At 53.8% G+C, this 26,776-nt stretch overlaps 1 protein-coding gene across 1 annotated transcript in view; it reads left to right on the forward strand.

Annotated features, from left to right (window-relative positions):
- ADAMTS14 (ADAM metallopeptidase with thrombospondin type 1 motif 14) overlaps positions 1-26,776 on the forward strand; it is a 129,645-nt gene that overhangs the window by 33,359 nt on the left and 69,510 nt on the right. Inside the window, exons 7-8 of the mRNA XM_060126946.1 lie at positions 2,878-3,006; positions 7,409-7,851. Of these exons, the coding sequence (XP_059982929.1) occupies positions 2,878-3,006; positions 7,409-7,851 (572 nt within the window). The remainder of the gene's footprint in view (positions 1-2,877; positions 3,007-7,408; positions 7,852-26,776) is intronic.

The raw sequence follows: 26,776 nt of genomic DNA on the forward strand, positions 1-26,776 counted from the left end.
TAAGGATACTCATGCATAGGGCTGTTGTGGGAACAGATGCAGATATGCAAAGTGCCTGGTCATAGGTGGCTGCTATGATGATTGCTTTGTTATTTTCAGTATCTCTTCAAGGGTTGGGGGGGACACAAAGGCGACTCTTCTCCCCCATCTCTGCCTGACTGTGGAGGCTGGTGACCTTCTTGTTGATGGTGGAATCAGAACTTGCAAGTATATGTCTCAGGCTTTCCCCTGGAACGATTATTCTGGGAAATGCTTAACTCCCCAAATTTTCTTTCTTCCTTTCTTCCTTTCTTTCTTCCTCACTCCCTCCCTCCCTTCCTTCCTTCTTTCTTTTTTTAAATTTTTATTGCAGTGTAGTTGATTTACAATGTTTTGTTAGTTTCTGCTGTACAGCAAAGTGAATAGTTATGCATATACATATATCCACTCTTTTCTGGTCATTACAGAGTATTCAGAAGAGTTCCCTGTGCTAAACAGTAGGTCCTTATTAGTTATCTATCCTTATCTCTCTCTATATAGCAGTGTGTATATGTCAATCCCAGTCTCCCAATTTATCCCTCCTCTCCACCCTTTCCCCCTTGGTAATCATAAGTTTGTTTTCTACATCTGTGACTCTATTTCTGTTTTGTAAATAAGTTCATTTGTATCATTTTTTTAGATTCCACATAAGCAATATCATATGATATTTGTCTTTCTCTGTCTGACTTACTTCACTCAGTATGACGATGTCTAGGTCCATCCATTTTGCTGCAGATGACATGATTTCGCTCTGATTTATGGCTGAGTAATATTCCATTGTATATATGTACCACATCTTCTTTATCCATTCATCTGTCAATGGACACTTAGGTTGCTTCCAGTTCCTGGCTATTGTAAATAGTGCTGCAGTGAACACTGGGGTGCATGTATCTTTTTGAATTATGGTTTTCTCAGGGTATATGTCCAGTAGTAGGATTGCTGGGTCATATGGTAATTCTATTTTTAGTTTTTTAAGGAAGCTCCATACTGTTCTCCATAATGGTTGTACCCAATTTTTTTCTTTTTTTTTTAAACAGCTTTATTGAGATGTAATTCACATACCATAAAAATCATTCTTCCAAAGTGGACAATTCAGTGTTTTTAGTATAGTCACATATATACTAAATATATGCAGTCATCACTACTATCTGAATTTAGATCGAAGCCCCACAGCCATTAGCACTCACTCCCTATTCCTTTCCTCCCCAAGCCGTGGCAGCCAGTAACCTAATTAGTATCTCTATAGATTTACCTATGCTAGGCAGTTTTTATAAATGGTTAACTCCCCATATTTTCCATGAACTTTTCCTTCTCCAGCTTCCATTCATTTGATTATTAATTTAACTAATATTTATTGAGGGCCCACTAGGTGCCAAACACAGGACAGGCACTGGGGATACAATTTGGAAAAAAATCCAGACAAGGTCCCTGCTCCCTGTGGAACTTGTGGTCCGGGGGGGAAGCAGATGTTAATCTGTGAATCACACAAAATCAGGTGAAACTCAACAGTGAGAAGTACTGTGAAGGAGATGGACAGAGATGGTGTCCCTGGTTGGGCGGGCCAGACAGGCTTCAGGTAGTGACGACTAGAAGGCTGTCCAAAGGGTGAGCAGGGATTGACTGGGCAAAGAGGCAGGATAGAGCATTCAGGGCAGAGTGGACAGCCTGTGCAAAGGCCCTGAGGCAAGATGAGCATGGTGCATACAAGGAGCTAGCCTGGAGGGCTGTGAGTGGGGGGACACGGAGGCAGGAAGGACAGCAGGACCACCCTGTGCAGAGCCTCATAGGCTGTGTTAGGGAGTCTGGTCTTTATCCCAAGAGTAACAGAGCCTTTGGAGGTTTTATAGCAAAGATACATGATCTAAGGTGTGATTCAAATATGTCCTCGGATGCAGTTGGAGAAGAGGTGTCAGGGGCCAGAGCTGGGGGGAGGATCTGTTAGGACAAACTTATGGCAGTGGCCGTTGAAGGGACGCTGGTGACCTGGTGGGGCAGGGGACGCATTTGAGATGGAAGTAGCTGTATTGGGGGGTCCTTTGGAGTTGAGCGCATAGGGCTTGGAGGTGAGCTGGTGACTAGGGTGGCCTGGCTGTCTGGCTTCCTAACTGGGTGGATGGTGTGGCTGTCACTGAGCTAGGGGGGAATTCCCTTTCTCCTCGCCTGAGTACGTCAGAGCCCAGAGGGCCACTGGTCCCACCAGGAGACACAAGAAAGGGCCGCTCTGTGTGTGTTTCAGGGTAACATGTAAAGCATAGAAGCTGGCACTCAACAAATGACAGCCACCTGCTGGGCCCCCAAGCTGTGACAAGCCTAGGCCACTACTGTGTCGTGTCCCCCATCCACATCCTGCCAGGGACTTCCTGGCTTCTTGCTGCACAGACCTGTCTCAGGCTGAGGCTCTTGCTTCCTTAGGGGCGTCTGTGACGCCCCCTGAGGTGGGGAGATTTTGCTGTCTCAACCTCAAACCCCCTCTTGCTCCTCTTGGAAGGTGGAGCAGGGGAGGGAAAGAGCTGGTACCTGGGAGAGAGGCTGTGCTCCTGCAGGTGAGAGAGCAGGTACCTGGGTTTAGTCTCACTCTAAACTAGCTGTGTGACCAGAGGCGAGACCCCTCCCTCTCTAGACAGAACCTGTAAAATGGGGTTGGGGCACTGGCTTGGAGACTGTCTCAGGGCACCTCCAGCTCCAGTCTCTAGGGTTTTGTCTGTGCTCAAAGGAGAACGTGCCAGTGGTTGGGGCTGTCTTCCTCCTCAGGGGGCGCTCACGGGTGACCCTCCTCCCGCATCCGCATCCGGTGAGCACTTCTCCGTCCCTGTCTCTCCTGGTTGTCAGGCTTTCTCTTGCACCTGTCACGTCTTCCAGGTGGTTGCCGACTGTGTGCAGTGCAAGCTGTTTGCATCTCCCCATCTCCTGCCAGGGCTTTGGACGGGAGGAGTGTTGGACAAGTGTCGGAGGGCTGTGAGCAAGAGAAACATCCAAGCAGAATCTCAGGTGAGAGACTGGGAACCCAGAACCTGCCGTCCTTGGAGGGTTCCAGCAGATGCCAGGAGATTTCTTTGCTTTGGCTCCGATCATCTCCAGAAACAGGGCCGGCCACGCAGCCATTTCCTCCACCTTCTGGCCCAGGCTCTGAGCTCTGCTCCCATGTCCCCTCTTCCTAACAAAGGCTTCCTCAGTAGAAAAGAGCTTGGACATACAATATTTGCCAACAAAAGCAACCATTGTAGCCCCAGAGAAGGGGGTTGGGGTAGAGAGCCAGGGAAAGGTTTTGCTCTCTGCTTGCTGAGACTGGCTCCAGGGAAGGCCTCAGCCCACAGTTCATGAGTCAGGCTGCTGGGGTCCCAGCTGTAGTCTCTCCCTCTTGACTTACCAAGTCTAAGGCAGGAAGTATGGGGTGGAGTCCAGGGAGAGCACTGCAAGCTCCTCTGGGATGGCCCTGCAGAGGGAGAAAATTAGCAGTCACATGCCACGACTTTTCCCTTCTGTTGCCACAGGGCCCCCACTCTGCAGCTGGGAAAACTGAGCCCCTGAGAAGGGAGGCAGGCCATTTAATCCTGAGCTCATCTGGCGGGTTTGCGGAGGGCCAGAATGGAGACGGTTCACTGCCTCTCCTGCAAGTTCCCACTGACACGTGGACACCTTACACTCTTGCTTCATCAGCCCTCACACACAAAACCACAGTCTGGCCCTTGACTTCATGGATCTTAAAGAACCAGAAAGAGGAGAAAGAGAACTCTGTTCTTCCCAAACTTAATATAGATCTGTTTGCTGGTGCCATTTCAAATAACTGGATGCTCTGATGTTGCTTGGAATAGAACACACTCTGCATTTCCACAGGACTTTAAAGTTTACGTCTGTGACTCCTGTGATCCTCACCATTTCCCCTTTGACAGATGAGGTACTGCAGCCCAAAGGGGGAAATGACTTGCCCTTGGTCACTTGGTCTGTACTGGCAGTCTAGCCTACAACAGCCTTCTGACCCCTACCCTTGTCTCTCTCTCCTGCTCAGCACTAGATTCTGGGTCCTGATGCCAGCTCTGCTGCAAATGAGCTGTGTGACCTGGGACATGTCACCTCAGCTCTCTGAACCTCCTTCATAAATGTACTGGCCCTCCAAAACCCTGATGTCATTTCATTCATTCCACAAGTGCTGCTTTCCAGGAGGCCTGAGTCAGGTCCTGGAGCCGTGAGGATGAAGATTCCAGCTCTCTGCCCACAAAGTGGGACCATATTCAGAGCCCAGGGAGGGTGTGGACTGGGAAACCTCACATGGAGAGAAGAGGGCAGGAACCCAAGTTCTCTTGCAGGGGACCCAGGGATTCCCAAGAGAAGTCTGGTCAGAGAATTTGCATCCACAAGTTGGCCACCCTTTAAGAAAGCCCTACAACAAAATGTCTGAACTCAAAAGAAAGATTAGGGGTCTTTATACACTTTACAGAAAGGTTCTTTACTCTGCAGTTCTTAAAAACAAAACAAACCAAAAATAACAAAACTCCTTTCTCCAATTCCCACCTCTGGATTTACAGTGCATTCGAAAATTGTTAGGAACACATTCACAGAGTAAAGCAGGAAAGGAAAGCAGGAGTTGGCCTGTTTGCCTGACTACTGAACGGGTCTCAGCAGCATTGCAAAACCAGCAGCCACTCTTATCTCTTAGACTCAGTTTTTCCCACCTTAGGCTGTGTGGTGGATACATTGGTGCCAGGTGTGGAAGCAGAGAATGGTTGTTTATTGAACCTTACTATGTGCTATAATTAACACCCATTTCGCAGACGAGGAAACCGAGGCTCAGAGCTAGGATTTCAATCAGGTCTGGCTGACTGTAACGCCAGGGCTCTCGGCTCACCTTGCTCAGCCCTGCTCTTGACTAAGACACAGATCAGTCACTGCACTTGGGGGCCCAGGGAGCTGTAGTCTGCAAAATGGGTAGATTCAAGGGGCGGAAGATTACTGGGGGCATCAAGACCATTAGGAGAGAAAGGAGACACTCTCTTGGGGGTGGGGTGCTCACCATCTCGCCATCCAAAGGCAGTGGGACATCCCATCGGCCCAGGAGCTCTGGAAACTGGGCCCTGCAGTCAAGTAAAGGGTGGTGGGGCGGAGGAGCCTAGGAAAGTAAGGGCCATCACTCCCGGGGAGCCCATGAGCCTGAGGGGACACTCGCCCAGGGAGCCCGAAGCCCCAGCTCGGGCTCCGCGTGGCACTTCCGATCCGCGCCCTGCGCCCCGCCCACGGGCGCTCTGAGCCCCCAGCTCCGACCCGCGCCCGGCCCCGCCCCGCCAGTGTGCCCACCCCCGGCCCGCCCCGCGGTCCACTTGCCCGGCTCCCGCAGCGTCCCGGAGCGTCAAGGCGCTGGCGGATTGACCCGCCAGCAGTTGGCAGTGGGCGCGCTGGCGCGTCGGCCGCTCCGCTCTCCCGCCGGCAACCTCGGGCTCCCGGAGCCAGCGGTCCAGACGGCGGCGCCGCGCGGGGGGCCGGGATCGGGCGGCTGGAGGCTGCGAGGCGGGAGGCGGCGGAGGAGGCGGAGGCCGGCCGGAGCCCCGAGCGCGCCCCAGTCTCGCTCGCAGCCCGGAGCTCGGGGATCGGCGCCCTCCCGGCCCGCGTGCCCGCGCGGCCGCATGGCTCCTCTCCGCGCGCGGCTGTCCTGCCTGCTGCTCTTGCACTGTGCGCTCTGCGCCAACGCGGGCAGCAGGACCCCAGGTGCGTGCGGGTAGGGCGCGCAGGGGCGCGCGGGGTCCGGGGTGCACGCGGGTCAGGGTGGCCCGAGGGTGCCCGAGGAGCCCGGCAGCTTTCGAGCGGGTGGGAGGCTGTGCACACGCTGGGTCTGAGCTCTCTTTTCTTACCCCAGTGCCACCGACGCTGTCCGGGGATTTCTCTTCCTTTCTGGCACAAGACTAGGGAGAGACTCCAGGAGAGCACTTGAGGATAGGAGCCTTTTCTTCGGGGTTGTGTATCTGTCTCTTGGTCTCTGTGTCTCTCTCACTCTCTGTCTCTCGCTCCTGTGTGTCTTTCTCTCAGTGTCTTCTCTGTCTCCAGCTTATATGCATGTGTGCACATATGTGTGTACGTATGTGCAAGTGTCTGTCACACACAGAATCAGGCTGGCAGGTGGTTGCCCCACACCCCAGTGAACACCGGGCACTCACACTGCTGCACAGAAACACACATACATCCCTCTCCCCCAGCATTCTCACACTCTGTGCTGTGCAGACAGCCTCTCACACGCAGATCAGACACACTCCACCCTCACTTTGCAGAGTGAGGTGCCCTCCTGGTGGCTCTGAGCATGGGGAGGGGGCTCTGGTCAGTACCAGGCAGGGTGCCTGCTTGTCTCTGAGCTCTGTTCACGTACCAAACAGGATCCCCCTAGCTGAAGTCTTGGGGGTGTTCTGCTGCAAAGGGTAAAACCAGAGGAAAGTTCGTCATCTCCCTCCCCGCCCTCGAATAACTGCCTTGGGCAGGAGGGATTTTCAGGGCACATCATTTTCTAGGTTTTATCAGTGCCGTGAAGGGGGCTGGGGACACGAGATAGAGCTGTGTGGAAATGAAAATTCCTCCCTAAGTCCTGTCCATGAATCACTAGGCCTAGAAGCCAGGGAGCTGTCATTCCTGCCCTGCCTGGCTCGGCTTAGCGAGAGCTGTGTGAGGACGGGCTGCTGGCATGCAGCCTGGAGCATGGGGCCATGACCTCACGCTTAATTCAGTCCGAGTGGGCAGGTCACCCCTGTGTCTACTTTTATTTTTGAAGATCTATATTTACCCAGCTTGGGGCTGGGCCATGTGAAAATCTCGGCAGCCACTGCTGCTTAAAAAAGTTTTCTTTCTAAACCTGGAAAAATATGGAACCTGTATTCCCTCCCTTCCCTCTCCAGCTCCTCTTTTCTCCTTGACACGTGCCCAGGAGGCCCTGAGTCTCTAGGTGTGTTTGTTTTGCCAGCTGTGTTCCGGGAGCTTGGCGACGAGGGCCCTACCTACCCCGGGGTGGGCTGGTGACTTCAGGGCACTGGGGAGTTTGGGCACATCCAGCCATCCCTCTTTGCCCTAGGGGCTTTCGGGGAATTTCCTCTGTAGTGCCCAAGGTTGGAAGGTTTGTTGCTAGAGTGACAGGACTCTGGCATCATTTGTTTCCCTCCGCCAGCTGTAACAAGGGCCTGGGGGCTGTGGGGAGCAACGTGTGTCTAGCAGTTTACGAACTTGAACACCAATCATCCAAGTGCAGAGATCCAAGGGCTCTGGAAGCACTGGATGAGAAATAGATGAAATTGGGCTAAGGGGTTCCTCCGAGGTGACGGTCAAGGTTGCAGAGCCCTTCCTGCCCCCATGGGATTTCCAGCTTCTCCCGCTTAGCTCTGCCCAGATGGCACCGAAGTAACTCTTTCTTTATTTCCAACAGAGTTGCGCTTCTCAAGAAAGCTCAGTGACTATGGTGTGACAGTGCCCTGCAGCACAGATTCTCAGGGACGCTTCCTCTCCCACGTGGTATCTGGGCCACCAGCAGCCTCCTCAGGGAGTACAGAGGTGGACAGACCACCCGCACCCCTGTCACACTCCGGTCACCTGCGGGTGGCTCGAAGCCCACTGCGCCCCAAAGGAGTGACCTTGCAGCCTGGCAGCGGGGGGCGCTCCTCCCTCTACTTCAACGTCACTGTTTCTGGGGAGGAACTGCACTTACACCTGCGGCCCAACCGGCGGCTGGTGGTGCCCGGAGCCTCGGTGGAGTGGCAGGAGGATTTTCGGGAGCTGTTCCGTCAGCCCTTGCAGAGGGAGTGTGTCTACACCGGGGGTGTCACGGGCATGCCAGGGGCAGCTGTCGCCATCAGCAACTGCGACGGATTGGTAAGGGACAAGGCTTTCATCAAGCAGCACCCCCCACCCTCCCCCTTTCCTCTCCGTCCCCCTCACCGAGCCAGACCGACGTGGTTTTCTCCTCGGCTCCCGTGTGTTCGGGATTCCTGTGTGCACAGCCTGCAGTCTGGGCCAGGTCAGGGGCTGCGCCGCGTTCCAGAGAGAGCCCCGCGTGCCCCTTTGGCCACCAGGTTCATACTGTGCCAGCTGTAAAGTGGCCGAGACAGGATGGCACCTTATCCTGTTCATCCCCTCACCCTCTACGGACACACGGGACCACAGCTCACCTGTCGGGGGTCTGAGAGCAGACACACGCAGGCGTGAGGCGGGCCGGCCCTGCTGGGGTTGGGTCCTGGCTGTGCCGCTCACTGGCCCTGTCACCTTGGATAAGCTCCTTGCCCTCCTGTGGTCCTTTCCCTTAGCCATGAAGTGGGGTTTATTCATTCTGCACGTATTTACCGTGCGCGCTCCACGTGCCCGTCGGGTGCTGGGGATACGGCAGTGCCTGAGACAGACACAGTACCCTGCCCTCTTGGAGCTGATGTGCGGTGATGAAAATATGACCTACCTCCCCAGGCAGCACGGCCAGTGCTTGGCCCCTGCTTGGCACATGGTCAGGGCTGTCGGTATCAGCTGCTGTTATTATTATTATTATTAATTTATTTTTTTTTTTGCGGTACGCGGGCCTCTCCCTGTTGTGGCCTCTCCCGTTGCGGAGCACAGGCTCCGGATGCGCAGGCTCAGCGGCCATGGCTCACGGGCCCAGCCGCTCCGCGGCATGTGGGATCTTCTCAGACCGGGGCACGAACCCGCGTCCCCTGCATCGGCAGGCGGACTCTCAACCACTGCGCCACCAGGGAAGCCTGCCGTTATTATTTTTACTGCTGTGTCCTTCCTCGTGCCCCACTGTCTCTGGTCCCGAAGCCAGCCTGCTCTTCCGTGGCTCTCTGATGTGAGTTCCGTTTCTCGGGACCTGCTCCCTCCTCCCACGCACAGGGAACCCCCTGCTAGTTGGTTCCATGTTGCAAACCAGAAAGCCACAGGTGGCTTCTCTCCTTCTTGTGCTCAACTCAGGCTGGATCCCATTCCCCTTGCTGCCCCGTCTGCTGTATATCAGGCCCTTGTGAGCCTGCGTGGCAGCTCCAGGGCCTTGATGGGCACTGTTTTCATGGTCTCTGCTTTGCCAGGCACGAGCCGATATGTCCAGGAAAGGACCTGCTTGCCCGTCTGCCTTTGGGCTTTAAGAGAGGGATGCGTCAGATGCAGGGATGGTAAGGGGAGGAGTCTTTCCTTACTGGCAGGGCTGGGAACACTTCTCACCATCTTCCCATCCTTACGAGGTATCTTCCTGCTGAATGTCATGGCCGCCTTTCTCTAGACCAGGGTTTCTCAATCTTTTTTTCATTATCATCCCCCCGAGGAGCCTTTTAGACATTTTTTTCCCTAATTGCTCCCCAGTGAAACCTTAATACCACAGCTATACTGAATATCTGTGCTTTATATATGAAAAGAGTAAATTTTCTGCCTCCCAAATAACCAATTTTTGCCCCCTTGGAGGCACTAGAGCCCCCACTGAGAGGCATGGTCTAGGCAGTGGTCGGTTTTCAGAGTTGAGTGTGCGCCAGAATCACCTGGAATGCGAGGGTTCTGTGGAGCGGACTTTGAGGAACGCAGATTGTAAGGATAGCTGGAGAAGGCTGAGATCTTGTCCTGGAGCCAGGGTGAGCCTTGGCCGCCGTCCCGCCCTGACTCAGCGGTCCTGGGACTCTCCTCAGCCTGTGGCTAGCGCTATGCTGTGGCCACAAGTTTTGGCTGAAAATCCAAAGTGACGTGAGGAATCGCCTAGAGATGCCGTGTCTGTGCAGATGGAGAGGTAGAAGGCACCAGTGCACGTCAGTGGCTTGGGCTGAATGACGTGGTGACCTGAAGTCATCAGCCGAATGGGCCGTAAGCTGTTCGGTGACATTCCTTGACAACCTCTGTCAGTGTCCACGGGGACCTAAACAGAGGCGTGAGCGGATGATCATCGCCATTAATATGTAACTGCCCACACCCTTTGCACCCTGGAAACCTTCTTATCGTTGAACCAGCTCAGCAGACATCGACAGGTGGTCACTGGATGCTCAGCTGACGTTGCTGACTTTTGGGGGCTTCTGAGGAAACGTTCTCATTGGCAGTGTGACCCGGGCAAGTCACTTCCCCTCTCTGGGCTTTACTCTTCTCATTTGTCCAAGGAGGGGCTGCACTCACGCCTCCCTGGAAGACAGAACTCGATTCTGTGTGACATTTGCAGAAGCTGGGTCAGGTCTCAGAGGCTCCATGGACGAGCTTCTGGAAGCCTGTTCTGCGGTGGAACTGAGGCTCCGGGAGTGGCTTGCCTGGTCCCTGCGTTTGGTGAGAGGCAGAACTGGACCTCCTGGGCTGGGCCCCTGCTTGTGCCCTGGGCTCCAGAGTCCAGTCCCTAAGGCCAGTTCTCAGGGGTCTCCCTGACCTGGTCCCTGACAGGGACCACAGCCCAGCACAGAGGCTCCCTGTCCAGGGCAGGGATTTCCTCACCTCCAGCCCACTCCAGAAAACGGCCCTGTGTCCCGTGAGAGCAAGGGCTGTTCACTGTCACCCAGCTGAGCCACCTTTGGATTCAAAGGCCACAGTGCAGCCCTTCTGATGATAAGATTTCACCCTGCATCTTTACATGGACTCTGGGTTTTAACCCCATCTTCCATGTCTCAAATGCTGAAGTCATTCCATCCAAAAAAATACGTACTGAGCACTGGCCATGGGCAGGGTCCACACAGAGATGTGAGAAAGTGAAAGTGACACAAATAATAACAGCAACAGTCATGAGCCGTAGCCACAGCCCGGGCACAGCACCCATACTGTCACGTGCATTCATTAACTTCAGCCATCGTGTAAGTGGGGAAACTGAGTCATGGGGAGGAGGTGTGAAGATAATATCAATACATATAGCTTCTATTGGCACAGGACTTTATAGTTTATAAAGCCTTTCAGTTGTATGAGGTGCGTACACAGATATTGTTGTAACCCTGCTTTGCAGAGAGTCAGGTCTTCAGGTCTCTGTCCTCAAGGAACTTGGGTGCTAAGCAGGGTACCCCACAAATAGTTTCAACAGTAACTTTTTGGTTTTCTGTAGCACAGCAGGGAGGGCTACTCGGTAAATGGGAATGATTATTATCTTTGTCTTAGAGAAGATAGTATTTGAACTGGGTCTTGAAGGATGAATAGAAGTTTGTTGGGGCCAGAGGGTGGGTAGGGCATTCTGGGCAGAGGAAAGAACTTGCCAGTGAGGGAGCACCATGCTGGACGGGGCCGGGGAGGTGATCCTAGAAGACACTGGGCAGGTGGGCCTTGGTCTGACTTTGAAGGAAGGGCAGGATAGGAGAGGGGGCCCAGAGCAGGGAAGCAGCAGCCTGTTATCTGAGAAGAGTCTGGGCTGGGAGTTGGGAGCCATGACTGTGTGACCCTGGGCAAGCTGCCCTCCTTCTCTGGGCCTCCCTTGCCTCCTGGGTGTATCATGGAGCCTGTAATGGATGAGCTCAGAGCACCTTCTAGCTCTGGCATTGGTACCTTGTGACACAGGGCAGGCCTTGCTGGAGGAGCTTGAAGCCAGGCCACTGTAAACGTGTAGTCGACTGCCCCTTCCTGGCGGGTCCTGGGTCTGCTCCTGCCAGGCCTGGGAGGGGCTGCAGGTGCAGAGAGGAAAGGCACCAATCCTGAGCTTGGCCCTCATGGCTTAGCAGACCTTCCAGTTGGAAGACGGTCGGAACAAACCCTCCTCTGTGTGGACAGACTTGCAGCCGTTTGGACTTTAGCTGCTCTGGTGAGAAGTGCTGTGTCTAAACTGATGACTCGATCCTCCTTTTCAGCTGGAACCTGCAGTGGGAGCAGTGACCATTATCTCTTCCACGTCTCCTGCCGTCCCACAGAGTCAGTCACCACGGGCACCGGGACAGACACTGGGCGGGTTCTGTGCACGGCGGTTAATTCATGCCTGACACTGAGGAATGGGCACTTTATCTCACTTCCCACCTGCTCTGCTGGAAGGCCTGGTGTGTCATAGTCGGGGAGGGGGTCGGAGGCGGGGGACCAGGAATGAGGAAGCCAGGACCCCTGCCCCAGATGAGTCTGGAGGATAATGGGAAACCAGACATAAAAGCAGACAGATTACAATCCTGTGTGAGTCAGCAGCAGGAGGACCCGTTTGTTTTGGTTAGGGGATCAGGGAGGGCTCCTGGAGGAGGTGGCATTGGCTCAAAATTGTGCAGACATTATAAGCGTGAAAGAAAGTGCCAGGCCCTTGGCCAGCAGAGAGAACTGCTGACCCAGAGCAGGCTTGTGGGTGTTTGGGGGAAGGAAATAGGCGATGTGGGGAGGCCCAGTCGTACCTGCAGTGTTTCCTCTGGGGTTGGGGGCAGCTGTCAGACACTGGGGTCCCAGATTGGGAATGCGCCCGGGCAGCAGTGGCAGCCTGCTGGTCTACTCTTCAGAGCCTCCCTTGGGGATCCTGGCCAATCAACGTGGCAGTCCCCCCAATGCTCCTGTGACCCAAAACCTCAGGTCCTGTGGGCAGGGAGGGCCTGGGTCATCTCAGGTCCCCTGGCTGGGGCCAGGTGCAGAACAGACTCTCTGCTAGCAGTTGTGGTTCTGAAGTCCTGAGAGGCACATAGAGGCCTGGGTGGGGGGGCCACTACTTTGTGGGTCCTGGAGGGGTTGTGGGGTGCAGGAATGAGATCAGCAGAGTGGGACCCCTGCATACCATCAGGAGCCCAGGCTGCCAGCCTCCTGAAGGCCACTTGCCCAGCTTCTGCCTCTGTCTCTGGGGCTCCTGGGCCTCGCTGCCCCTGCACTGGGGTCACGGGGGCTGGGAGGCATCACGTCCCCCCCTCTTTGCCCTCAGTGCCTCTGTGAGTCAGGGGCCTGGCGTGGAAGCAGCCGCACGTGTAAGATTTGTCACCATCTGGTTCTGTTTTCCACCCTCTGCAGAACGTGCATTTTTAGCGGGTTACAGAGTAGACTCCTGGCAGGCGGTATGGGGAGAGGGCAGGGGAGGCTGCGTCCCAGCTCTGCTTCCTATCCTCTGCCCAACGGTGTGCAAGTCCCAGCAGTTCTCTGAGCCTCAGTCCTTTTGTCTTTAAAATGGTATTAAGATGCCAGGTGGAGGGCGTGTGTGTTGGGACTGACAGTTGAAATGGCCCAGGGTTTCTCTGTGGGGTGAGGAAACGTCCTAAAGATGATTGCGGTGGTGGTTGTACAGCTTTATGCAGAGACGAAAAGCCATTACATTCTGCACTTTCTTTTTTTTTTTAATTTAAAAAAGAAATTTTTTTTATTGGAGTAGAGTTGATTTACAATGTTGTGTTTCAGGTGTACAGCAAAGTGAATCAATTATACATATACATATACAGACATTCTGCACTTCAAATGGGTGAATTGTACGGTACATGAATTATGTTTCAGTACAGCTGTTACCCGTAGGGCCTGGCCCATAGAAAGCCCCGTGACAGGCATTTTTAGTCATAATTAGGAAACAGTCTAGGGTGGCAGAAATTGTGGAGTCTCTCTACTCTAGTACAGACTAGCTGTGTGACCTTGAATAAGTTTCTAAATCTCTCTGTGCTTGGGATTCCTCATCTGTAAGGAGGAGAGGAGAACAATCGTCTATAGGGCTGTTCAGAGGATTAAATAAGAAAATGTAAAAAAGTGAAGGGTCTGGTATATGGTGGGGCCTTAAAAAATGGGGATTATTAATAGTAATATTTATTACTTTCTTATAGTAATTACTACAGTAATTACAGCTATCATTAATGGTGAGAAGTACTGAAAGTATTGTTGGAGTCCCTTGTACTGCAACAGTACGTAGATTATCAGTGCTCTGATGTGAGCCCGAGGCCACCTCTGGTTCCCGGGTTGGCCAGGCCCTGCCTCCCCTCTGCTGTGGCAGCTTTCTCTGCAGAATGGTGCTTGCTCAGTGCGCGGGAGTGTATTACGACTGGTCTGTAATAACCCCACATGCCTTCCAGGGCAGGAGGGTACTGAGAGGTGCCAAGTGGAGCATTCTGTTAACAATCTGTAGGCACCTTCCCCCAGCCAGGCCCTTGACTGGCTCCTGGGGATGCAGGGTTGAAACTCACCCCTCTCTCCCTGTGCTCCAGAACCCATGGTTTAAAGAAGGCCGATATGCACAGTAGACAGCATGAAACAAGACTGATCACACTAAACGTCAGTGTTGTGTAGGAATGCAGGGAAGTGTAATGCACTTGGTAGGTGGCCTAGAGGTGAGTACTGAGAAGGAGAGGTGCTCAGGGAAGGCTTCCCAGCGGAGGGGACATTTGGCCTGGGTATAAAAGCATCAATAGGAGCTTTTAAAGCCAAGAGCTAGGAATTTTAGGCATTCGCAGGGAAGGAAATCCTACGTCTTTGCAGGATTCAGGAAATGGTGAGTCATCTCAGCTGCTCTCCACTGGAAAGGGGGGCGATGAAAATGTAGTTTGGAGAAACTCTGCCTCACTGTGGACTTAGATTTGCCCCTGTGGCCATAGGGAGCCATGGGTTTGTAAGCAGGAGTCACTTTAGTATTTGGGGAAGATGCTAATCTTTCCAGCTGCATGCTGGCGCAGTCCTACTGTAGCAGATTTGCCTGGGGCTCCTCGGTGTCTTTGTGCCAATATCTGTCCTTGCCCCGAGGTTGCTCCATGACGTCTAGGGAGTGAGTGGGCTTTCCTGGCAGCTCCTTGGCAAGCACCCAGCTCTGCCTTGCTGTCTGTGCCTGCCCTGGGATGTGGAGTGTGAGGCCTGGAGTTTCAGAGGTGCCCTCACCCAACTGCCCGGCAGGCCTGTCCCCACACATCGTGGCCTGCGGGCTGCCTGCCCCTACACATCTGTGCCAACAACCCTGGGAGGGGCGGGGGACGTCTGGCCCCGCATTGGTGCAGAGCTCGTCGCCTTGCTCCACCTGCCTCTCCAGCCCCGATGGTGGATCCTGCCCTGCAGACCCTCCCCCTCCCCAGCCAGCCTGGTGTGTTTGCACCTCACTTTGGAGCCCATGCCTTTGCTCATGCTGTTCACACCTCCCACGGTGCCTTCCCTTCCCTCTGCTTGAGGCATCCCCCATCTTGGCCACCCAGTTTCCAGAAGTCAGGAACTGTCTTAAATGTTTGCATTTCTCTGCATGCCTAGCACAGGGCTGGGTTCGCGGTACACAGGAGGTCGGGACTTCAGCTGCCTCTAGGAGCAGGGATTAGCGCAAGGGAAGAGGGCCAGGTACTAGGGGAGAGGTGGGAGAGCGGCAAATTCCTGTTTAAAGGGAGTGCCGATCTGGTATCACATTTGAGAATTTTAAGAGAGAAATCAGAAATACGGATTTTTAAGCAAAGTGTTCTATTTTTTAAGACAGCGTGTGGGCCCAATGCAGCAGGGCTCTTAGCTGGAGGCCTCAGCTTGCCAGTGAGCAGTGCAGGGGATGAGACCAGACTGCAACCAGACTGCAACCCCTGCAACCAGACTGCCTGGGTTGAAATCCCAGCCTTGGCTTTTTCATGCCGTGTGGCCTTGGGCAATTACTAAGCCTCTCTGTGCTTCAGTTTCCTCATCTGCAAAGTGGGGATAATATTAGTCACTTCATAAGAGCTGTCATGTGTGCAAAGGGCTTTATTAGCGCAGTACCCGATATGCTTCAGCTGTCGCTATTAAATGGTGTGGATTTATTGGTTGAGTCCGCCGGGTCTGAGGGGATGGGAGCAGGAGAGAAGAGGAGAGGAAGTCAAGAGTACCCCAGTTTTCTGCTTTACAACCCCAGAGGGGTCTCTGGGCCTTTAGCTGGGCAGGCAGAGCCCATTCCTCCCAACCTCCTCCAGGCTTGTTCATTTTTTTCTCAGGCTGCAACTTGCTTTTCACTCCCGTCTACATTCTTCCTCTGGAACATTCCCATTGGGCTCTCAAAGGGCAGGGTCTGAGCTTAGTCACCTGTGTGTCTCTATGACCCCGGCACCTGCCACAGGGCAGGCCCTCAGTGGATGTTGAGTGAGCTGACGGACCGGGAGAGGGAACGTGGCGGGCTCCCTTTCAGAGGCGGCATAAAGCTCACGTTGGCATCTTCTCACCTCTGTCAGATGGGGAGGGACAGCGGGCCTGTCCTCCTCTCTGTGGCTGTCTGTCTGCTCCTAGGCCAGCGATGGATGACACATGGCACTCGCAGTGCCACTTGGCCTCCTGCACGCCCGGCAAGCCCAGCAGGTCAGCTGTGCACGCTGCCCCCGAGTGTGTCCCAGTGTGTGCTCCAGGCACCCATGCCCCGTGGGCCTGAGCCAGTGGGTGAGGCGAGACTGTTTGCTTTCCTGCCCTCAGTGTGCCCTTTACTGGCGAGTTTCTGTCTCCAGAGCTCGCATCCTCTGCGAGGGTGCAACCTGCTTCATCACGTTTGCTATTCAGGTAACACAGTTCCCTGAGAAGCCCTCAGTCCTTTGTAGAATTTATGTTTCTATAACGAAAACAAGAAATTGTCTTTTTAGAGAAAAAGGGAGCTTCTGACCTGCCACATCAGGGTGACTGTGGGTCTTTAGGTAGAAAGTGGCCTACAGCCCTTCTTACACTTCATAGAGTATGTCCCCCGTGGTCACTTCTTGCTTGTGGGGCTGTGGTCTGGGGGCTGCAGGCATGGGCAGCAGTCAACATGCGGTGACTTGACCGCAACCAAATCCCAGGAGGCGGGAGCACAGGTTTTCCTGGGGAGATAGGCAGTGTGGGGAAACTGAGTGACTGTATCAGTTATCCACAGCTGTGAAACAGACCAGCCTAAAACTGCTGAACTTAAAACAACGGCATATTCTTTCCACAATTCTGTTGGTTGGCTGGGTGATTCCTCTGCCAGTTGCTGCCTGGACAGTTGGTGAGGCTGGAAGGTCCAGGCTGACCTCATTCACACATCCAGCATTGGTGCTGGCTGTTGGCTAGGCAGCCTCAGTTCTCCTGTCTGTGGCCTCACATCCTCCAGTAGGTAAGACCAGCTTCTTTCACGGCAGTCTCAGGGTAGCATTCCAAGAGGGTAAAAGTGGAAGCTGCAAGATCTCGTAAGGAAGATCTTCTAGTCTTGGAAGTTGCATAATGTTGCTTCTATTGGTCAAAGCAAGCCACAAGGCCAGACTAGATTTTCCAAGAGTGGAGGAATGGACCCTACCTCATTCCAAAGAGGCATGGGAGCAGAGACAGGAGGCATTGTTGCAGCCATCTTTGCAATCGTTCTCCCATACCTAGGCAAGTGGCTCGACCTCTCTGAGCCTCAGTTTCTGTATCTGTAAAGTGGGTGTTCCTACCTTGTAGTTTTGTTGATTAGAAATCAGGCACTTACAAGTGCTGCCACAGTGTCCAGAACAATGAGTGGTAGCATTTGCTGTTATTATTGTTGATCTCTTGGAATAAACATAGAAACTGAGGCAGGTTCCACAGTGGGTTTGTTTCCAGACCCCTGGACGCCCATTCTAGTGCTCTTGCTTCCCAGAAGGCCCCATCCCAGCAGGTCCTCTGTCTGAGTGGCCCAGGGTCTGGATCCTGGGTGGTTTTCCAGTCTTCGAGGCGGTCTGATCTTGCAGTTTCACTTCCCTAGCTTCCCCACGGCTGTGCCTTGCTGTCTGCTCTGGGTTAATAACTTATTTATGATATGGAATAGAAGCCAGACATCACCTCACTGCCGCTCCTTCCGTGCAGAGCCGGCCTCCCATTCCAGGGAGGGCTGGTCTAGGGGCTGGTTTTATTTTACTTCCCTGGCATCTTCGGGCTGGCTGGAGGGAGGGTGGCCTCTGGGCTGCTCCGTGGGCTGGTGAGTGGGGTGGGGGCTGTGCTTGCCTTCCACCTGCCTTCCAGCCTCAGTGCGGTCCAGGCCCAGGGCTGGGCTTTTGGTGAGGACCTGGGGAATTTCCGCATTCCCCGGACCCTGCAGTGGAAAGTTCCCAAATCATCCGCCAGGCCCGGCCTTCTGTTTTCAGCATGTGGGCCTTTTCCTGCCTATAAAGCCTTAGAAACAACAAGAACAACAATAAGAAGAACAGTAGCAGTAATATGTGTAGGCTGCCTCACCCCTGGCAGCTCCAGGGAGCTCCGTATCAGCACAAATAACCCTCCTGTTATGAACACCTCCGGCAGTGAATCTCAGCTCAGCGTCACTGCCAAAGTTCACCCTAACTCAGCTATGACCGGAAGAGGCTTTGGGGGCCTCTCGGTCCCCTTCTCACTTTTCCAGACAAGGAAGCTGAGGCTCAGGGAAGGGAAAAGAGTCACCCAGGGTCATGCAGTGGGCGACTGTCAGGGCCAATGGGGTCCAGGTCCCTGACTCCCAGTCCCGTGCTCCCCCCACAATCCCACACAGCTTCTCCTGAGTTAGTAGACGGGAATCGTTCCTCGAGGTCCTAAACCCGGTAATGGCCAGGGCCTCGGTGGCCATGGCAACGACTTCAGAGCGCAAACACTGAAGGGATTGGTCCATCAGTTGCCTCGTGGGGGGTGTCCTGGGAGTCCTTGGGCCTGGGTGCCGAGTGGAGGTGTTTGCGAGGCTCCCCCTGCAAGGGTGGACAGCTCAACTTCTGCGTGGCGTTGTCCTCCTGAAGACTGGGAAACCCGTTCAGAGAAAACAAATGCCAGCCTCCCAGTGAGCAGGATTTGAAGCTCAAACGAAACCTTCTGGTGCATCTCAGCTCCAAGTCGCCATTGCCGCTGTTTTATCCATTTTCAGAATTTTGCAGGGCAGTGGGTTGCCGTTATGCACACATCACTTGACGTGGAACATTAAAACCCTGCACTCTCCTTTTCTTCTTCTTTCCATAACATGGCTGAGGGGGCAGTAGATCAGGCCCTTTTAGAGAAACCTCTGAATGTGGGAGTGTTTGTTAGGACCTGGTCGGTCTGAATGCAAACCCTGTTCCCAACGCTTTGCTTGAAGCCCTTTGGCAGTTTTTGCTTTTAAGCCAGCCAAATATTTATACCTTTGATCTGTCCAGAAAACATTCGTCCCCCCAGGCCACCCCGCCCCACAGCAGAAGTTAATTTCCGCCCCTTGAGGTTGGCAGGAGCCCACACTCTGAATTAGCTCCTCCAGCCCAAAGAGGCCTTGTTGAGTGCTTATATTTTCTCACCTCATAATTCACAGTCCCGAGGCTGTCCCCTAAGCCACAGCGTGTTTTGTGGGAGAGGACTCTCATTAAGGATGGTATGCCCAAGGGGGTTCATTCTGGAGGATTGGACCTGAGGATGTTGGCCGAAGGTGCCTTGTTCCGAAGTTGGTCCTGTGTTGTGGATCAGTACTTGTCCTCTTGTGGAGAAGCTCGCATCTGGAAGAGGGACAGACAGACATATGTGGGCGGGATAGAGCACCCGCCAGAACCACTGGGGACGTGGAGGAGGGGGCGGTGATGGGGTGACATGTGAGCTGGGCTGGAAGGGCATCCCGCAGAGCTCTCCGCAGGGCACAGGCATGGAGGCCCGCGTGCACAGGTGTGGCTTTCCAGCTAATGTGATTTTGTCCGCTTGTCCCCACTGTGCAGAGGAGGGCGGCGATGCCTGGAGGGGTATGTGTTGTCAGGACCCCCATGTGGGGTTAGACCTGGGCCCGGCACAGGAGTTCAGGCGTCTAGGTCCACTCATCTTTCCATTCTCCTGTGCTCACCTGCCTCTGCAGGGGCCCCTGGGGGCAGACTGATGTCAGGATGGATCAGAGGGGAGCCCTGGCTGGGACAAGTGACCTGCTGGGGGCCAGCCCTCCACTGCAGGTAGGACCGGCCGCACCCTTTCCTGGAGCCACCCCACTGTCCTCTGGCTTGCTTCTGAGCTGTAGGGTTCAGGCCTAGAGGCGGGGAACCATTCCCCAGCTCAGGGCCTGGCAGCTACACCGCCTCCTGGCGTTTGAGGGCTGCTTCCTGTCTCCTTGTCTTGAAGCCTCCGCTGCTGCCAGGACTTTGGGCCAAGCAGGGAGCCAGGTGGAGCTCCCAGCCCAAGCTTGGTGGGCCGTCCGTGGTGGTGACTGAGGGGGGAAGCCTCAGAGCCACTTGGCTCCTGGGCGTAGGGGATGGAAATTAATGGTGGCTGCCAGCCTGGCAAGGTCTGCCCTTGACTCTGGCTGGGCTCCAGGGTGGGGGCTTGCGGCACAGGGGGACTCTCTGAGCACCTGCATGTGAGGCCCCGCCCTGCCGCTGGGCCAGGACCCCTGCCACTGGGCAGGGAGGGGTGTCATGAAAAGCAAGCACCCTTCCTGTAAGAACATTTGCCAAGCCTGAAGCAGAGCTGCAGGAAGATCTAAGCAGCCCTGTTCCCCGCAGAGCCAGAGGACAGACTCGGTCGCCGCCTGCAGCAGCAGGAGCAACGTAGAGACGTCGCTGTTAATGTCCTCACTCTCTGCACTGTGGGCTCCCAGCTGGGAGGGCTGTGACAACATTGACTGGCCACTGGCCGCCCAGTAGATCACAGCCTCCCTCCCCACCTCTCGGACCCACCCAGCTCAGGGCAATTTTGGCGAATTACGCTTCACTCGCAGTGAAGTGGCACCTTAAGGGCAGGCGGTGGCTAGGTTCTAAGATAGCACCTAAGGCACAACTCACGTGTCGTCCAGGTGATCCTTGGTCGTGCTCAGCCCGGGGAGATGCGCACAGTGTAAGAGGGGTGCAGTCACCCGGCCTGTCTGGACTCCCCTTCCCCGCCCCCGCCCCCCCTTGGTCCGGGTGTATACTGAGTGTCCTCTTGTCCCCTGTCTGTATTTCTTGCCCACTTCCTGTATTATGACCGACTGATTCTGGTCGGACACCTGATGCTGATACTGCTGTTTGTGAAACATAGATGATCACTTAAACGTTCCATTTAGTACCATTACACCATTTGGGAGCTTCTAGAATTGAGACCAGGGGTTCCTAGCCCTGGGTGCACGTGAGAATCACCTGGGCAGCTTTGAGACACTGCTGATGCTTGCCGCTCCCCCACCCACCCACCGCCCCACCACTGCCCCATCTCCCTAGATGTGATTCATTTGTCTGGGGTGTGGCCTGGGCGTCAGTCGGTCTGCAGATTCCCCAGGTGACCCTAATGGACATCTAGGGGTAAGACCCACTGCTGTAGCCTCCTGGAAAAGTCTACTTTGTGTTTGACGGAAAAGTTGGGGGACCAGGGGAGCCAGTCCGAGGAAGGAGAGAAAGGAAAAGGCCACACACCTGCTGTGGGCCAGGCCTCAGCAGGGGGCATGTCCCGTTCATTACATCATTTCATTTCGTTTCAGGCATGGAAACTGAGGCTTGGAGAGTGTCACCCAGCTGGGAAGGGTCCAGGCTGGGACAGAGCCCCAGGTATCTCACTCCCAAGTGTAGCTGCTGCATCACTTTGCAGGGAGGTTGGATGACAGAAAAGGAGGGTTACATTGGGTTTGTTTCCTTCTTTTAAACTTTGTTTTAAAGTCATTGTTATACAATTTTTTCTTGCTCATTGTAGCAGGCAGACATGCTGTGCGGAATCAGGTTTCCTTTTCAGATAGGGGAATCATAGAAAAGTTAGAAAACACCTAAATGTTTAAAGAGAAGGAAATCGCCTACAAGTTCACACCCAGGTGGTGCATTTCCACCAGCCTTTGGTTTGCCCATGTTCTGTCTCACATTTACAATTCCTGTGAATCAGTCTTTTCTTGGTAAGGACTTTTTCCCTTAAGGATGCAGGGGAGAAGGATCTTTGCTACAAATGGGCTGGGCCCACCAAGGCCCCAGTAGCCTTTCACCCAGTACCTCCCAGGGTGTGAGGCCTGCAGAGGTCATGACCCTGGGAAGTGGGCGGAGACAGCAAGCATTCATCCAGGGTAACTGCCTCCAGCTGGTGGAGGCTCTCGTCTTCCGGTGCTTCATCTGAGCCTCAGGGCCTTCTGGGATTTCTGCTGCGCCCGCCCGTGTGGGGTGTGCGTTGCCCTTTGAGGACAAACCTGGCGGTTCTCGGCTCCATCCTCCGAGGGCTCCTTCCTCCTGCCTGTCCCCAAGGCTGCAGCTCGGCGTGAATCAGCTTTCAGACTCCCCTTGGCTTGGGCCCAGGCCTTGGCAGCCCAGCCTCCAGCAGAGCTCCTGTGGCTTGGGGCTTCCACATCAGGTTTGAATTATGTGGAATCTCAGCGTCCGCAGGCTTTCATCCCAGCCGTGCTGACTCACGCTTCCATGGTAGCGGGCAGCCTGTGCACCTCATGCATGTGTGTCGTCTGAGTGCCTGTGTGTCGTCTGTTTGTGTGTCATCCCTTTGTGTGTCATCTGGGTGCACGTGTGTCTCTTGTTCCTGTGCATATGTGTCATCTCCGTGCTTATCTCCCTGTGTGTGTCATCTAATGGCTTTATTGAGATTCACGTACCATGTAAGTCACCCATTTAGAGTGTACGATTCAGTGGATTTTTATTATATGCCCAGAATTGTGTAATTATCACCATGTTCAATTTTAGAACATTTTCACTATCTCAGAAAGAAGCTCTGTGTCCTTTAGCTATCGCCGCCCCCACTCTCCACCCCCTCTCGCCACCCCCAGCTGGGATCCATTACTCCGGCCCGCGGCAACCACTAATCTATCTTCTGTCTCTGTAGATTGCCCTATTCTAGAGTTTCAAATGAATGGAATTGTATAATATGTGGCCTTTTGTGACCGGCTTCTTTCACTTAGCATAATGTTTTCAAGATTCACCTATGTTGTAGTATTTTTCAGCATTTCTTACTTTTTTATGGCTAAGTAACATTCCATTATAGGGATACACCACGTTTTGTTTATCCATTCATCTGCCGATGGGCATTTGGGTTGTTTCCACTTCTTGGCTGCTGTAAGTAATGCTGCAGTGAACATTTGTGTAAAGGTTTTTATGTAGACTTATGTTTTCATTTCTCTTGAGTTTATACCAAGTGGAATTGCTGGCTCATATGGAAACTCTGTTTAATATTTTGTGGAACTGCCAGACTGTTTTCCTAAGTAGCTGCATCGTTTTACATTCCCACCAGCAATGTATGAGGGTTCCAATTTCTCCACATCCCTGTCAACACTTGTTAGTGTCTGACTTTTTGATTCTAGCCATCCTTGTGGGTATGAGGGGTATCTCATTGTGGTTTTGATTTGCATTTCCCTAATGACTAATGATGTTGAGCACCTTTTCATGTGCTTATTGGCCATTTGTATATCTTCCCTGGAGAAATGTTTACTTAGGTTCTTTCCCCATTTTTAAATTGGGTTGTCTTCTTCTTAGTGAGCGGTGAGAGTTCTTTACCTATATTAGACGCAAGTCCCTCACTAGGAGAGCAGAGGCTGGTTTCATATCTTTTTGCACCCCACCCCCACCCCCAAGCCCAGCACGCAGTAGATGCTTCGTAAAGACCTACTGAGAGAGGGAACGATGGTCTCAGGCTATGGGGGCGTGTGGGGTGGCACTGGCCACCTCACGTTCATCGTGAATCAGAGGCAGTGGCCCAGGATGATCCCACAGAGGGTCTGGTCCCTGCAGGTTATGTTGGGTGTGTCTTTCAGTTGAATTGACTTAACAGAACCACTGGGGAGGTGGAAGGACTTGAAAAAATCCTAATCCCTGGGCCCACCCCTCCCCTTGGTTTTTGGCTTGAGTAACTGGGGAAAAGATAGTGTCATTTGCTGAGATGGGGGAGGCATGGGGAGGAGGAGTAGGTCTGCTTTAAAGTTTGCGGTGCCCAGCGGAAGCCCAGGGTCTCTATCAGGGAGACTGTTGTACAGTCTTACATGGAATTTCGGGAGGGGTCAGAGCTGAGAATGTAATTTTGGAGTTACCTGCAAATACATAATCCCCATAGGATCAGGAGAAATCCCCAGGGAGCATGTGTGTGTGGCTGGAGGAGCTGAGTGAGACCAGGACAAAGAAGTGATTTCTGGCTCTGGCCACATGAGGTCACAGGTGACTGTGATGAGAGCAGTTTCCAGGAAGTGGTGGTTCTAGAAGCCCCTGTGGTGTGGATAGAGGCGAGGCATGGAGGTGCAGGCGGTGAGTGTGGACAACTCTTTCTGCTGTGGAGGGAAGCAGAGGCCCTGGCAGTAGCTGGACAGGGCTGGGAGGGAATTTCACATATGGGAGATCCTCAAGTGCGCTTATCAATACATGTCAACGGGACTGAATCAGGAGAGAGGGAGGGCCTGGTGATGCCAGAAAGAGGGATGCTAATTGCAGGAGTTAAGTCTTGAGGCGGTGAGAAGGGGGTGGTCCTGAGCACAGGGCACGGCTATGGGAGCTCATGTGGTGGTGGGAGAGCCCTGCCTGACTGGTGTCTGTTTTCTCCTTGAAAACAGGAGAGGGTGGGGGTGGGACCAGTGTTAGATGTCCAAGCCAATGGGAAAAGGGGAACACAGGTGTAACAGGGCAGTGCTGCAGAGTCCCCTGCCTGCATCGTGCTCACATGAGAGCTCTGGACACTGATTCCAAGGGAGACCAGTGGGCACCGTGTGCGTTTTCTCCATCAGTGTGCAGACGTGGAGTGGGTGGCGGCTTGGGTTGAACCAGGGCAGAGGCTTCTCTGGGAGAGCAGGATGGAGGGAAAGGCAGGAGAGAGTTATGGGTGTTTGCACAAGAACGATTATGTGTCTGGATGGAGAAGTCCAAGGTGGTGAGAGGAGAAGTGAGGACTTGGAGGGGGGATTGACAGTGGTGGAGTGGTGGGGCCATGTGTTGGAGGTCTTGATGAAGTTTAGTTGTAGCTGGAGCCAGCGTGCTAGAGTTAGGTGAGCAGGATGGTGCGGGGAGAGAAGGAGACACCCGCAGTCAAGGTTTCTGAGGTTGCAGCAGGTGATGTGATCTCGGAGGCAGCCTGGCTGGCAGTGGCTGGGGATAGAAGTAGGTGGCTCTGTTGGGGGCGAGCCTGGTGGAAGCCACTTCTGATTCTCATGCCATTCCCAGGGTGTGCATCACCCAGCCTCCACTTGCTGGGTTTACTTTTGTTTCCTCCAGTGGAACAGTTTCAATCTGAATTTGCTGGAAGCCTAGAACCTGAGACAGCACAGCTGGCAGTCAAACCCTCGTAATGGAATTTCCAGAACAAGTTCAGGCCCGAGAATGCACTCTCCTTGGGAGGTGGCAGGATGGTAGGGTTGGGGGTGGCCTGCTCTGCTTCTTTCCCTGCTGGGGAGCCCCACATAGGCCGGCCTCGGAAGGAGGAGGAAGGGGAGACCTGGCCCACACCTCAGCTGGCTCCACTGCAGCCGCCATCTCGAAATGGGCCCTCCTTCTGGGCATTTGACAAAGGTTGGCCAATCTGAGGGGGCAGCAAGGGGGCTCGGGATTCCCCTTTCCCAGACCCGGGCTGGGTCCTTGCTCGTTGTCTCTGCACCTGACTCAGCACAGATGGACCCCTGTCCTTGTCCAAGTCTGGACTTGTGCACTGTCCGAGGTGTCCTTTGGGGTCTCGAGCTCTGGCCTCCCTGGAAATCTGTTTGTTGGCTCGTTTTACCTGTGCCTCCCAGTTTACGTGCAAGTACATGCAGTTTTAGAATAAACATGTTTATATATACACATTCCCACATACATACGAATTTCAAAATAGTATGACTTCAGTTATCTGCTGAAATATTTGGGACCTCACCCTGATGATAGACAGCTGTTGGTAACCAACTGAGCTCTTCAGTTATGACCCATGGCAGGACACAGGTGATTTCTAAGGCAGCAAGTCACCTACGCTGTCGTCACCCGTCTCCTTCAGGTGTCTGGAATTACACTCTGGGTTTGGGGTTTTTTTCCTGAGGGGAAGCTGGACTGGAAGACCTTAGCTAGCACGGCCTGAGGGCCTCTGGATGAAGACGCAGAAGAAGCTGTCACCTTTGCAACCAGAACAGTGTCACAGCCGTGTTGGAAAATTCAAACAGGCCCCTCCCTCAGCCACACAGCTTCCAGGAAAGAGTCCTCAGGAGCAGCCGTATTAACGGGTCTAGAGCAGGGCTGAGCGGGCCAGGCTTGCCCTCTGGTGGGTTTCCATTTGGAGAAATTGCCCGAAGGCCTATATAGTATGTGGCTCAATTGGATATAAACAGCTATTTGTTGTCATTTTTATTGCACGAAGGATCTTTCTGGAATATATTTCCTACTTATCTACTGTTTCCAGAAGAATAACTTACGGGTGAAAACAGATACAGCTGACATTTATTTTCCATTCCACCAGAACTTAGTTTCTCCCCCTTTCTTGATTTCTTATACAGAAATTTGATTTGATTTTAGTGCTTAAAATTAGCCACCACTTGTCGGAAATATAAACATCTCATAAATTGAGAGACGGGAGTAATTTGGTGAGGAGGCAGAGAGCCAGAAGGTTCCCGTTGCCAGGCTGTCTGCCCTGAGCGATGCCTGGTTTCCTGGCCAGGGCAGCGCTGGAGGGGAGCGCGGGCCAAACCTCTCCTGGTGCAGACGGGGAAACGGAGGGCCGCGGGGAGGAACTGGCCCAGGCCGCCTCCTGATCTGGTGGCCGGGCCTGCCTTGCCATCCCTTCTCCAGGAGGAGGGTCTCAGAGGCCAAGAGGGAGCCCAGACGTGGCCCAGAACTGCCAAGGCCTGGACATGATGCCCTAAATAGATGAGGGTGATCACTAGGGAGGTTCTGATCTGGATGTCAGTGAGGGGGTGGGGTGGAGGTGGGGCTGGTGGGATCTGCAGTTACAAAGAGGTTTGAAACTTACTTCCTAGCCCTTGCATATGACAGGGCTTGGGTCTTTGCCCTAAACAGTTCACTGGGTGGAAAAATAGGGGTTCCTTTAACTCTTCCCTGGGGAGAGGGCTGAGGGTATGGGGGCTAGTCCAGTCCCAGGAATCCCGGGGCTTCCATGGCTGGTAGGGGAGGGCTGGTGTGTGCATGGAGGGTGGTCACCAGGCGGCGGGAGGGGTCTGCTCCCCCTAAGGCTGTGTGCTGAAGTTTCTCCTCAT

This window comes from Lagenorhynchus albirostris, chromosome 16 (genome assembly GCF_949774975.1).
Source record: "Lagenorhynchus albirostris chromosome 16, mLagAlb1.1, whole genome shotgun sequence".
NCBI classification, from domain to species: Eukaryota; Metazoa; Chordata; class Mammalia; order Artiodactyla; family Delphinidae; genus Lagenorhynchus; species Lagenorhynchus albirostris.